We start from the raw sequence: 14358 nt of genomic DNA on the forward strand, positions 1-14358 counted from the left end.
TGTGTTTATTTCATTTTTAGATTGCAGATCTACTGACTATTTAGGAAACTTGAAAATCAGTATGAAAATACTGAAAATGTAATTGCATGTTTGCATTTTAATGTGTTAGCCTACACTGTATCTTTTAGAATATCTTGTATTTATGCTAAGTTTTATTAAGAGCATTTCCTAGTAGTTCAATTGTGGAATGTCTGTGCTAAGTAGAAAACACTGTGGAGTCCTGGACCACTCTCCATAATGAAGCAAGCATTAGCAAATAACTATTGTTTATTAGCTGCTGATGTGTACATAAAATAACATTTTTTTTAATGCATGCATTCCGTCAAACCCTAAAATTCACAAATATACATATTTTTGGTGTTAGAGGGCTGCTGAGCAAAATTCAGAAATGTGTCTGTTGATGCACTGTTAAGAAATTGAAGTGCAGCTTTTGTAAAAATAGCAACGTTATTTTAACCTAACCAGCTTTTGCTTTTGGTAATCCCATCATAGCGTTGTGAGCTATATATATCTACCTGAATCTCAAGGTATATTTTTTGGCATGAGCCCAAGCTGCCCCAGAACAGTCTAAAGTTCACCCGTGTATATGTATGACCTACAGCTAAATATATGTAGAATGAATGTATAATCCAAAAATACGCGTTTTTATAGTTCTCGCTCTTTTGGGTTCTTATTTTTTTACCCAAGTAAAATTTACTCACCCTAAGTAATGGATTTGAATTTACTTTGATGCGAACTCACTTCCAGGATCTGTTTGTAGACTTATCGAATTTGAATTTGAGCACTAATCCTGAAGGAGTGAGTCTCTTCACTGTCAGTCCTGATCAAGGAAAAAAGAACTAGAACAACCTTCCCTCTCCCCCAACTGCAGCAACCATAAGAAAATGCATTTTTCTAGCTCCCTAGAATTTGAGATATTCTAATTTGTATTCACATGTACCATCATGTAGTTGCAAGGTTTAAAGAACTTGAATGAGAATAGCCATATGCTACCATAACACTTCTGTCTATATGAGTCTCTCACGTTGTCTTTTACATAGGTTAGATTTACGCTGTGTTTTATGCAGCGCATACCATAATGGTGTCCTGATTCCTGGTTGAGGATTGTTGGCATAACAGTAGCACAAACAATAAACACTAATACCTAAATATATTTATTAATTTGTGGTGAAATCACTCACTTCTGAGGGAAGGGTCACCTCAAGAATGGTATAGCTTCACTCCCATTTATCTTGGCTAAAAGTAAATGTCGTGAGGTTGTGAACCAAGTCTGTTCCAGCCATGATGTGGCCATCTTGTATGATGCACCAGGTGGTCGCAGTTGAGGAACTGTTGCCTTTTCAGTTTCCTTCCTCTAAAAAAAAAAAAAAGTATGCCTGATAAAACAATATTAGCTACTTCTTCATATCAGATGTCCAAGAATGCAGTGAAGATATGAAGTCCTACATGTTTATAGCCGTGTGACATGTTCCAGTGAAACATAGTGATTCCCAATGTTTTTGTTGTACAGGGTGATCCAGGCCCCATAGGCTTTCCAGGCCCACCTGGGATCAAAGGCCAGAAGGTAAGATTATGTTGCCATTTTCATGTAACCCTCCCTGGCTCAAATCCATGGCTATCAGGTGGATGTCTGGTGGTCAAGAGGCAATAGAAGGTCTTTAGGCCCGCTGTTGGTCCTATGACTTGTCTCCTGTGTCAGGCTCCAGAGCCAACAGTGCAAAACCTTCTGTTGCAACTAAATCAAGTGAGATCATGGCAAAAGAACGTAAATCACAGCTGCTTAGGTTGATGTCCTTCAAAAGGCATGACATGCTCCTGCTCAAACAGAATAGGTACTAGGGAAGACAGGCTTGCCTGCGAGATACAGCCTTTTTTAAAATCAATTGTATTCAATTTTCAGTAATAGTTTTTTCATTTCTTTTTCTATATTGCATATTTTGTAGTATAGAAAAAGCTCTATGGGATCATGTGCTTGGTATTTCTGCGCTGAATTATTTGCTTTTTTCCCAAATGTGTGCCAGAATTGCTGAAATAGAACTCGGGTGGAATAAGTTCCAATTCTGAATGCTATGTAATGCGATGTTTTTTTAATATGAGAAGCATCAGGTGCCACACACTGCATTTTAGAAATATATCCAAATTATGGCAGTCCTATATATACAGGAAGGCATAAGGCAGACAGGTAGTTTTGGGAAGGGAACATGAAGGATGTCAAAGGAGGCAATGAGACAACCTTAAGAAAATGAGCACAGAAGACGGAGGGAGTGAATAGAGTTTATGTGGAAGGAGAGGTCACCTGACATAAGTCCAGTGGGCTGCTCTGATTAATCAGATGATGACAAACTGGTAAGGTGGCAAAATCAGCAAGAAAGCTAGGTGAAAAGTATTATTAAATGCTGTCTTGCAGAAGATAGTTCAGTGTTGGAAGTGTAATAGAAAAACATGGAGAACAGATACCACAGCAGAATTTTGAAGTAGTATGTGACGCTAAAGGCAGCTGTAAAGTGTCCATCAAAAGGATGGAATGAATTGCTAGAAAGGTAGGCCCTGGCATTTTTGGCCTTAATTTTTGACATATAGAGAAGGATTATTAATTAAATGCTTCCCTGCTATTGAAACTAAAGAAAAAATATCATTGCAACAAAATTTATATTCAGTGTTATGTTTTAAGATGGCTTCACTCAACATTGTCTTGAGCTTAAGTTGTATGACAATTATTTTTTTTTTTTTAAAGTCTAGGCGTTCATTTTTAGAATTGACCAAACCACAGTAAAAATGTGACCAGAAAAGGAAGCTATCACTGAATTAGTGCCAGGAGGACTGTGAGAATTTATTTTGCCAAACATGTGGCCCGCAGTTCTATGAACTGAGAAAATGTATAGCTGTGACAAGAATTTGCATCCCTTCTGGTGAGAGTTAACCTATAGTCCTGGACAGCTCTTGTCACCGCTGATCTCGGGTCACCTTGAGATTCCCCAAATATTGTGCTTTCTTATTTCATCAGGTTTATAGTTTTGCAGTGAAAACAAAGTAGTTTTTGTTTTAAAGTTTTTTTGATGGGAAGCAGCTGTCACTTGTTCTGGATTATGAGACTGACATTCAAGGGCAAGAAAATTAAAATCTTATGGCCATCATGCTCTCTTCCTGCTACAAGAATTCACTCCTTATCTGAGAGTTAGAGACTCTGTGGAGAATCGTGCTCACTTGATCACTGGAAATTTTACTCTCTGTTTCTGTGTTGTACACATCAGATGCTAACTAGAACCATGTTTAAGATAATTTCTGCCTGACCCAGATTGTAAGAATACCAGCACTTATACCTGTAAACAGTTAAAAGTATTTCACGCTTAATTTTTTTAATGACAAGCCCATGATTTATTGTGTTTTAAACAATTGATCTTTAGTTATTGCTTTTTGATATATGTAAATAGGTAAATACCCTGTTACCTCACTGTGATTTCAGAAATCATTTTCAAAGGAATGTGAGCACAAGTAGCTGTGAAATAAACCAGCTACTGGAAAAAAACTGCAGAAAAATCAAGTACTTAATTTTTGTTCTGTACCCCAGTGCTACTGGGGAACTGCTATAATATTGAATAAATAACATATTTCCAATATTCTTTCTCATCCAGGTAAAAAGGAAGATAAAAAATCCTATGTATGAGTTAATGTTGTCCCAAATTCTATTTGATTTTGACAGTTGGCTTGTGTTAACTGAGTAGTTTCTAAACAGTGAGATATTTGGTAGCAAATAACAACTCTAATATTCTTCCAGATATTTTTAAGTGTGTAATACAAACCTATGTACATTTCATGACAATTACTTTTTGTCATACTGACTTTTTTCAGTGTTTTTCTGAAAGTCCTAGAAATTTGAGGGTTTTTTCTTTATGGAATTTATCATCCATTTCCCATTAACTGGAGTGGTGGATTTGGAGCGCTGGAGGATGTGCTGCAATGTCGTCTGCCTTCCACTGGGTGTGATTGCCCCATGCCAGGGTGACTGTGGAGGAAACTGCTTTTAACAAGTTTTCTGATTGGAATTTGCCTGGTTCTGAACTTCCTGTGCAATGCTATTTGGTGCTTATATAAAACCATGTGTTGTGGAAGTTTGAGACAAGTGTGCATTTTTTTGACAAGAATGACTTTGAGAAGCATTTCATGTACTTTTGGTTCTGTTTTTCTGAATATCTGAGATCAAGTTAGGAGAGTTTCTTGGAAAGATTCATTTTACCCCCCAAAAAAAAATCTTTTTTTGAAGCCCTCGATGTAATAGAAAAGCACTAGTAAACTACTGTTTTGGATTAGAACTACAAAATGATGTGTTTCTTTTTATAGAGCTGAGAATCTACAGTTTTTTAATGAGATAATAAAACAAACGTATGTTAATAATCAGGACTCTGGGAACAGATTATTGTGATTGACTTTATTTTTCATTACACGCCATGTTTCGGAGTATACGTCCGTGTGGTTGCATATAAAGTATGACATATTTCTCATGCCTGTAACACACTATAAAAAGCCAAGTTTCACTTGGGGTAGGGCTCCAAATTGTTCTAGCGTAAGATTAGAAACGTGCATATTTATGGAGTGTTTACAGGCCTGTTTCTTTCAGGCATCTTTTGAAGCAGAGAAGCAATGGCGGGACATGAGGGTTAGTTTAAAGGGAGTGCTGTTTCCAGAGCAGTTGCATGGATCTCCTATCTGGAGCTCTCTTGACAGGGCCATCTTTAGATCTGCACTCAAAACTTTTTGCCTTGTATCAGTCCAGACACCTCGCAGAGCGGAAGCTCCCCCCACCCCTTCCTCCTCTCCCAAAAAGGGCCTACATCACCGTACAGACAGGCGAGTACTTGCCTCTGCTGGCCAGAGTCCTGGTGGGGTGGACTGTCAGCCAAAGGATGGTACTCCTGGGCATTAACTTGCCTGGGATCATGCCAATACATTAGAATGACTGCAGTGCCTATGTGGTTGCAGGCACTTTACAATGACATTGGAAAAGATTTTTAAAAAGATTGGCTACAATCCTGGGGCTAGCTTTATTCCCTATCCAATATGCATGTATCAGGAAATCACAAGCACCTGGATCTATAAAATCCTGATAAAATTCACATACTAAAGGATAATATGGTAAGACATGTTGAAGGAAAAACTTGGTTGCAATCTGAGAAGGGCTCCGTATTTCCTTTTGTCTTTACTCTTGTATCCTGTGAAGGGTAAGGCAGATGGATAAATTTCAAAGCAGTACCTATGGTGCTGTCAACATTATGCTACCAGGTGTCTCCCACCCACTTCTCCTAGAGAGTGTGCTTGTCCTTGAGCAGGAGGAAACCTCAACTCTGAGAGAAATTTCTCTACTGAATTAGGTGGAGAAAAGGTTTACCTTCTATATATACTTTCTTTTTTTTAATGGATATTTCCATTCATTAGGATATTCTGGCTAAGAGATGCTAGGTGAAATCTTAGTTGCGCTAATAAACGTCAGCAAACAAGATAGAATGGGGCTATGAAGGAAAAAAAACCAAAAAACCCAAACCATTTGCTGATGAAGAAGTCTTTCAAAACTGGATGCCATGTAGTGACAACAGGGATCTGATAAGTAAGCATTGCAAAGGCTCCTCTGACAGTGCATGGAAGGCTTTTTATATTCTAGACTTACCCTATGGCCAGAATTATTTTTTTTTCCATCACTTTTCAAAGATTAGTATCTCTCTGTAGCTGATGGTAGTACCACTAGGTGTAACACTTCACCTACTGATTTTTAGATGTTCCAGAAATTTCTTGTCTCTCTAGCAAAGTTGCCAGTGTTGTGCCAGATGTATTTTAGTAACAAGTACATAGAAATTTTAATAAAACACAATGGGCATCAGTAAGATGGGGAGACTTGGCTTGAACAGTCCTTGCTGTTATGATTTAACATCTACATTTTGCTGTATACAGATTTCATTCAGTCTGGGCCCCACTGTGCTAGGCATATGGTAGAAGTCAGACACTTAAATTTGCTATGAAGTCTTTTCTGAGTTGTATTAGTTGGCGGTAAAGATTTTTCTCTCATGCAGACCAAAGTATTCTTGCAACTTGCTGTGTTTTTGTCATGTGCTTGAAGTCTGTATTGCTGTAATTGGAAGCTTCAAACCTTTCTCTTCCACATTGATCTTTTAAATTAGAGCATTAATCTTCATTAGAAATTGGGAGGTATTCCATTTTGCAAACCAGTGCATGTGAACTTGTGTTCTTTACTTTCATCTTAGCTCAGAGCAAACTCGGTCTTATTTATATGGGTATGCTCAAGAATACGAACCCAAACTAATAAAACCCTAAAAATTTAAAGAGGATTAGCTAAGTTACAGGAAAGGAAACCCTTCTCTTGGGACTGATAGTCATTTTAGCGTGGTTTAGCTTCATTCCCAACCAACGTTAAGTGAGTTAGAATGAACTAAGGCCGTGTTAACTCTGAATAAGAATGTGGGCATACTAGTCTAAAATACAAGTTCAGAGTAGTTTCTCTTTGGCAGAAGAAAGATGCCGTTGTGTAGAAACACACGCACAAGTAATTAGTCCTCCTTCTTTCATCTCACAGTTCCTTACGTGCCTTCTTTTGAGACTGTCTATTCAGGTCGTAATCAGCTAAACTGAAACTAAATTGCAATAAACTTCTCTTTGAATGTTTCTGTGTATAGCAGCATTTGCTTTCCTTTTCTCTTTGTACAGAAATAATAAACTACTGAGAGATTTCTTCTAGCGACTCCTACTTTAGTTTTATCCATTTCAGAATTTTATCCTCTCTCTATGCTTAAATGATCAACTAATGAAATACAGCGTGGGCTGGGACTGTAAAAAACTGTATTGCATTCTATAGCACACTGCAAGCTAAAGATGAGTTATTGGCTTATGCTGGCATCTTAAGTTCTGCTTTACAAATTCAATAAAAAATTTGGGTTTAGGCAAGCATTAATATAGTAAATTGGGATATTTCATATTAACTGGGTTATCCAAGATCAGCTCCTGGTTATCTGTGTAACAGATTTTTTTCTTCCCACCCCAGGAGAAATGCAGACCTGCTTCCTTAGATAAAAGATAGCATATATAAATTATTTAGACTTAAGCTACAGGAGAAGATTGAAGCCAATATACACTATAATTTTGCAAACTGGCAATGCCCTGTGTGTGATGAATGAAAGGGGACACCTGCTGTGTTGGGTTTTGAGAAAATGAGAACTTTGGGTTTCTTAATGAGTACATCTCTTTTGGATCAAGATTCCTCAAGCAAGCCTGTAATAGCAAAATTGCAAATTTTGAAGACTGACAGATGTCATTATCTTCTGTTATCTAAAATTATCACCAAGCAAAATCATTCCATCTTTTAATTTTGTATATGATAATAAAATTAATTTCATGCAGAATCTTATCCAAAACTTTGGGATACCTGATCTGCTGAAATCAGTTGCAGAATTCCTTCTTACTACAGTGGGACTCAAATATCTACAGACTAATAAGAATCATCGTGCCGCAAGGCAGCCAGATGTTTGACATCAGCCAAGACACTCCCGCTACTCCATCAATGTCTTTAAGGCGGATTCAATGATAGATTTCTATCCAGAATAAGGATTGTTTTGGTCTTTCTCTTTCAAGCTGCAGCTTTTGGAACTTGTGTATTCCCAGTACCTCTTGCAAGGGATGTGGAGACCAGACGCTTGGCTTCTGCATCAATCATGCAACTGTTACAGCTTCCCTTTTAGGCCAGCTTGTCTGGGTATGTTTAGTACAGTGTGAAGACATCCAAGAAGAAGGTTCCCCTTTCAAGTGTACTCATGCAGATGGCAGGTTCCAGCTCTATTTTTAATTTTTTTTCTTTAAGAGCTAAAATATGCATGAAATGGTCAATGCAAAGGGAGCAAAGTTTGATGGCTTCATGGTTCCAGCACCACAGGGAAGATTTCCAGGATGAGGAACAGACTATTCTCTCTACTGATATAATTCCATAATGTAAGGGCTGAAATTTGTTCTATGTTAATTTTTAAAGGGGGTATAGTGTGTCCTGGAAAGTTGGTCTGTTCTGAGAGTGTCCTGGAAAAGTATGGGATGACCCTGTACTTACACCCCTCCTCTGAACTGCATTGCTCAGAATGGGCATCGTGACAAGGATTTGGAATGGGAAAATGCACTGTACCAAATCCAGTTCTGTGGTTTCAGCAGTAACTGGGGACAGCATCCCATGTACCCATTTGTTTAAAAGAGGACAAGTCTGGAGCTGTCTTTAAGCACGCTTATATCTTGAAATTGTCTAAACTGCCATGAAGATTTCTTACTCTTTTTCTCTAACAGCTTTCATATGAGCTGCTAAATGTAAACCACACTAATGCTGCAGGCAAACAAATCTGGATAATTTTTCCTTGAAAAAGGGAGACTGGAGTAGGCAAAAAAGGTCCATTTTGTGTGTTTAACTGTATTTATCACATACCTGTTTCTCTACCTGCAGGGTCTTAAGGGTTATCTGGGACTGCCAGGGCCACGGGGTGAGCAGGTAAGTGATGAAAGCACAGTACGCTATCCTCTGTAGATGAACAATGGGGATAGAAGAACGCATAATCCAATATAAGTGTTCAATATAAGCAATCAGTGTAGATTACTGACTGCTTAAGGAAATACTTGATTGTTCTTGACCAAGAATTCAGATTGTTTAGAGATCAGTGTGATAAGAAATGGTCTAAATTAAATGGAAAAGACCAGCTTGTTTTTCTTCAGCTACCATACATCCTTGGCAGAGGTTGGTGTAAAAGTCTGGTTAGAGGCATAGCTTGGATTCGCTCAAAACCTCTACTGATTTAATGCATTTTAAATCTTCTAGTATGTAGAAAATGAAATGTTATTTAGTGTTTTTTCTTACTTCCATGACAGTTCAAGAAGCAATCTGAATGTAAATTTCAAAGACTTCCAGTTGCTGCTGCATCTTGTTAGCATTGATGAGGCTCCTCATGGCAGAGTAGACGGAAGCATGAGTCTCCTTTTGGATGACAATGAAAGGGAAACAGTGGTGATAACAGATGATAGACACCCGAAGGGAGGTGAAAACTCATGAACATCACCCATGACTAATGAGTTTTATACACAATTCTTAGCTGAATGAGTGGTGATTTTTATTATAGGCCCACAGACATTTTTCTGTGATGACTCTAATTTAACAGTGAGGTAAAGAGATAGCCAGTGAAAAAAAAAGTCATTCTTAACATCAGGAGAAGAGTGCCTCAATCTGTGAAGAAGTTGCAGGTTAAAAGTAATCAGTTAGTTACCATGGAGGGGGAAAAAGTGAAGCTTGTGTTGAAAAGTAATTCTGCTCATTATTCATGCAATCAAGCATATAAGTTCCTTCGAAGGCAATTCATGTCAAAGAATGTGAAAACTTGTGATGTGCAACTGTTTGATATCTTAGTGTTCTCGTACTCCTGCTGTAAATATTTTCCTTCGTTTTTATCACTTAGAAAATACCCCGATGTAAGAGAGCACTTAGAATGAAAGCATTTTATTTTGCATGTATTTATTTTGCATGTTCCTACTGCTGGTATTTTCAGGCCTGACTGGTGAAGGTGATGAGTTAGGCCAGTTACTTATGATCTGTAGCACCTACCCGTGTCTGTAGTTTTTAGAAGCTTTGTACAGCGAGGACAGACGTTCCTCTGAATTTATGAATTGTGGAACCTCTTGAACAGCTGATAACAAAGGAAGAGTTTTTAAAGATAAGTTGTAAATCCAATGATTCTGCTGCTTTTTTAGTGGTTTCATATACACGGGTTTTGAGGTACAGCTGAGCCAAAATGGGAGACCATGGATCCTAGTTCCATGATAGAACATCTGTCAGAAGATGAATCACTACCGGTTGAAAGCACCTGACAGAATCATCTCAATGGCAGCTCATTTAAACAAAAAATACTGCAACCACTTTTTGCGTCTGCACTTCGAGTTCTGCTTCCTGAGACTGCTGTTTCACCATAAATCAGCTGTGAGCAGCTCAGAGAGGAAGCCCTGATCCACTGCGATGGTAACATTGGCCTATGACAGTGGGTGGAAAGATCAGGCTGGGAGAGTGTCCAGTTTATGGACTTGGCTTGCTTAAAGTAAAAATAACTGAACAGAGGTAGGTGGAGCTTCCTGTGTCTCAGTGATGGGGCCATGGCATTTGGCACCATTTCAGAAAAGCAGATTTTTCTGAAAGTAAACAGTCAGATATTAAGTAATAAAGCAGCAGCAAAAATGACTTTTTGGGTTTGATTAGGAGGAAGAGGATGGAGAGAGGTTCTATACATTTGAGTAAGCCAGTGCTATATTGACCTGATTCTGGAAGAAACAAAGAAATTTGGCTTTGTAAGGACACAAGGATGATTCTTCTTTAATGAAACATTTAACACAATTGTTCAAATACAGCTAAGACCAGTGCAGCTACTTCATTATAAGGACCCGTCTCCTAGAGTGGTCCTCAATTACTTTTTATAAACAGCATCTATGTTTTTATTATGGAAATGGGTGCACTGTGGTACTTCACAAAATCTTAGATGACTCTGCTTGTAATGCTTTCTAAAGGATATGTAACCAAAATCGGTGGAGTTACTTACATATGATGAATAAATTTTAGGACATTGCTGTGTAGCTTGCTTAAAAAGCAAGTCTTCCCTGAGCTTAAGCTGTGGTCATATGACTAGGTGTTAGAAGTGATAAAACAAATAAACTCTGAAAAATGACATAAACCTGTTTGTTGTTTCTTCCCCCTTTTTTTTTTTTCTTTTTTTTTCTTTTTCCCACCTCTTTTTCCACTTAGGGAATTCCAGGAACAGCTGGCGATGCTGGGGCAGTTGGTTACCCTGGCAGGCAGGTGCAGTAACTATACTAATGTCTTTGCAGTTTGTGGGTTGTCTTGTTTGTTCTTTTCAAAAGTACCATATCTAACTCTTTCGGAACTACTAATAGTACAAATGTGTTTGTTTACATCCTGTCATTTATCCTTGAAACAAACCTCTCACAGGTAGTGCCCTCTAGTGATATTGAGTCTTTTGGCTTTTAAACTTGGATGGGTTAGGTACAGTAATGCTGCAGCTTTCTGGAATTCATAGATGACATTACCAAAGTACTGAATGTCTAAACACTTTATGCACCTTCATAAACCTCTTGTGGTTCTGTGTGTTTTATCTTCTTCATATTTCATGTCCAGAAGCAATAGGAAACTGCCTGTTGTAGTATAGTTCCTCCTGATTTTCACCAATGTATTTACTTCACTGCTGAAATTGTTTCTTTAGCCCTTTAGGGAAACAGAACACTAAAAGATTTGGGGTTATTTTCCCCCATTCAGATATTTGAGGAGAACCAATAAAGCCAGAAAGCAGCTTTCTATAAAATCAAGCACTTATATAAATACTGATTTTATTTCTTTAATTTATATATAAGTTAACAGATACCTCAGTCCAGTAATACAAATAAGACATAAATAGAAATACTCATAATTTTCCTCATCTAAAGGTATATGAGCCAAATTCAACAATTGATTTGTGGTTTTGTGTCTGCTTAAAGGATGAATTTGAGCAATAATTCAGCATTTTATTGGATTAAGTTTTTAATGGCTATATATTTTAAAATTCCATTACAGTATTTTATATAGTAATGGATGATAATATGTTTGTATTGAATCACATCAAATGTTTAGAGCATTTGGGCTACATATACTATTCTGACATTAGCTTGAAAATAATTAGAAATGTGTCCAAATTTAAAAGCTTATGAAAAAATCCTGTGAAATTATGTCACTGTAATGCCAGATCACTGGGCCTGGAAAAAAATTTCCTCCCAGAAGAAATAGTTTTAATGTAAAGGAAGTTTGAGTCATTGTCTAAGTTTCAGCCATGAATTAATGGGAGACCTTTCTGAACGTGGTCCCGGGGAACTGCTTGATGACACCCTCTTCAATCCTAATTGTTTTAAGAACGTATTGCCAGTTTGCAGTTAACAAATACTGTTGCAGTTCTTTTAAACAGAGTGTATCTGGTTGTTTAAAATGAAGTACAACTCACGTCTTTTTGGAACAGGGCTTAGCTGGACCAGAAGGTAACCCAGGTCCTAAAGGTGTAAGAGTAAGTAAGCATTTTAAGCATTTTGGCACGCATTTCTGTTTTTACCCATACATAGGAAAGGGGATGAGGAGTTTCATTCAGTTGTATGCCCACTGAACCACTCTTTCTCTACAGAACCGGCAAAAGAGAAAAGATAGTGTTTCTTTCAAAATACATGTAAGGATTTACTTTTTTTCCATGGTGAGCAGCATAGAGCAGTCTTACATTGTTGCCCTTCTCGCTTGGAATGCACGCAGGCAAGCGAAAGAAAGCAATGCTCAATGTGGGGGTGTGAGAGCTGGGAGTGAAGAGGAGTGGACGTTTCCTGCCTGAAGCATTATTTCCATAATGGAAGCTGTCAAGAAGGGAGATGTATCTGGCATTTGCAGTCTTGTAATGGCTACATAAGTTGATAAAGGGAAACCATCTTGTCACATAAAACCATAAAAGTGATCTTGAGCTTTTAGAGTGGTTCAACTGCAGTCATGTATATCCCAGGGACTGAAGGCTCTTAATGCTCTGCTGATTCAAGGTTTGCTTTTGATTATTATTGGAGGTAAAATAGGTTGGCCTTTTTCTGGGTGTTTTGTTGTTGTTTGGTTTTGTTTTGTTTTTTTAATAAGCACACGTGCATGCCTACGCCTGCTTGTATAAGTATTTTTTTCAGACTAACTCTCACCATCAGGCAGCAGACCAGGGTTTCCAGAAACTTGCTGGTTGCACCTAGGATTTGAAGGAGCCTTTTGCTAGGTGTTTTCAGGCCCTCAGCTCATGCTGTACAGGTTGCTGAACAGTACTGTGTTTTCAAGTATCTATTAATCTTACTGTATTGCTAGATTTGCTTTTGTCCTGTTTTTTTAATGTAGTTACTAAAAGCCTTTACGTGCAGCAGCTTTTTAAACATCTGTCTGTTTTCTTGGGGTGGGGTTTTTTGATGTTAGTTATCATTACAGTGACGGAAAAAATTAGTTTGTCAGGATCAAGTGCCAACAGATATTACACCCTCAGGGACTGTATCTTTTACACTTCTTCAGTTTATTTCTACTCAGTTTCTCAATGCATTTTATCGCGTTCTGCTCTCAACCAACAAGACATTAAGTGATGCCAGTCATTTCCTGAAAAGGCACTACTACTCTGTTTAGACAAAGCTAAAAATGTCCAATGTATGAGTAATTTTAGGGAAAAACACCTGTCAGGTCTTAAGGCTAAGTCCTGTATATGAATTCTACAAGAAACTTCCAATAAAAACAATGATGCAGCCCTGTTGAGGCATACTACGTTGCCACGGAGGTGTACAGCAACACGATACGAAGTATACTTAGAGCTTTAAGTTTAGAACATTCCTGCAATCAAACTATACTCTGCTGCTTAGCTGTTTTAAGAAACTATAGGAAAAAGTGCCTTTGTTTTCCTCACTCTTACTAGAGTGGGATGATAAGATGGGCACTATCTTTCATAACTTCAAAAAAAAAAAAGCAAGCCAAAAAACCCAAATCGTTACAATCAGAGGACTGGAGAGAGAGACAAAAGCAAGGGATTTTTTTTTTTAGTAACTAATAATATTTTTGTTCCAATCTCAGTTTGAATCTGGTAGCACAGAATCCATCTATACTACTATTTTTGTAAATTGTACTATCATTTCTACTGAGTCAACAGCGTGTTTCTGTGTTCATACAACTGACTATATGAGAAGATCTATTTCTGATTTTCTGAGGGGAAGGTGGGAGAGAAATACATTGTGACTGAACTTTAAGAAAAACATTCTGCTTATAACAAGGTAAACATTCTAGGAATCTTGCATATAGCAGTGATTACACAGTGTTATTAAAGATGAGAACATCTTTCGTGATGTATTTATGAACAAGGTTAACTACAGCAGCTTTTTCATATTTCATTTATTCTAATAAATAAAGTCTCTGATGCAACTTTGTCTTACTGGAACACTTTCTTAGTACTTCCTTATTAATTGATTGTGTAACCTATAATAGGAAAGTGTTTTTGCTGTTGGTTGGAGAGTGAATCCTAGTCACATTTAGATTGTTTGAGCTTCACTGGTGGTTTCAAATGAGCCTGCATCTTGAACCCACAGCTGCCCAATACTGAGGGACAAGCAGTGTTGGTGAGAAGCAGCCTTGTAATCAACAATTGTTTTTATGTTTTTAGGGTTTCATTGGGCCTCCAGGTGTGGCAGGACAACCAGGACCTGAAGGAGAAAGGGTAGGTTCAATGGAACATTAATGAAATATTGATGATAGGGTGGTAATGG

The 14358-nt window shown here is 37.8% G+C and overlaps 1 protein-coding gene across 1 annotated transcript in view; it reads left to right on the forward strand.

Annotated features, from left to right (window-relative positions):
• COL24A1 (collagen type XXIV alpha 1 chain) overlaps positions 1 to 14358 on the forward strand; it is a gene marked incomplete at its 5' end in the record, with an annotated part of 140490 nt that overhangs the window by 24085 nt on the left and 102047 nt on the right. Inside the window, 5 exons of the mRNA XM_009635107.2 lie at positions 1511 to 1564; positions 8480 to 8524; positions 10811 to 10864; positions 12069 to 12113; positions 14256 to 14309. Of these exons, the coding sequence (XP_009633402.2) occupies positions 1511 to 1564; positions 8480 to 8524; positions 10811 to 10864; positions 12069 to 12113; positions 14256 to 14309 (252 nt within the window). The remainder of the gene's footprint in view (positions 1 to 1510; positions 1565 to 8479; positions 8525 to 10810; positions 10865 to 12068; positions 12114 to 14255; positions 14310 to 14358) is intronic.

Source organism: Egretta garzetta, unplaced genomic scaffold, assembly GCF_000687185.1.
Source record: "Egretta garzetta isolate BGI_Z169 unplaced genomic scaffold, ASM68718v1 scaffold43, whole genome shotgun sequence".
NCBI lineage: Eukaryota > Metazoa > Chordata > Aves > Pelecaniformes > Ardeidae > Egretta > Egretta garzetta.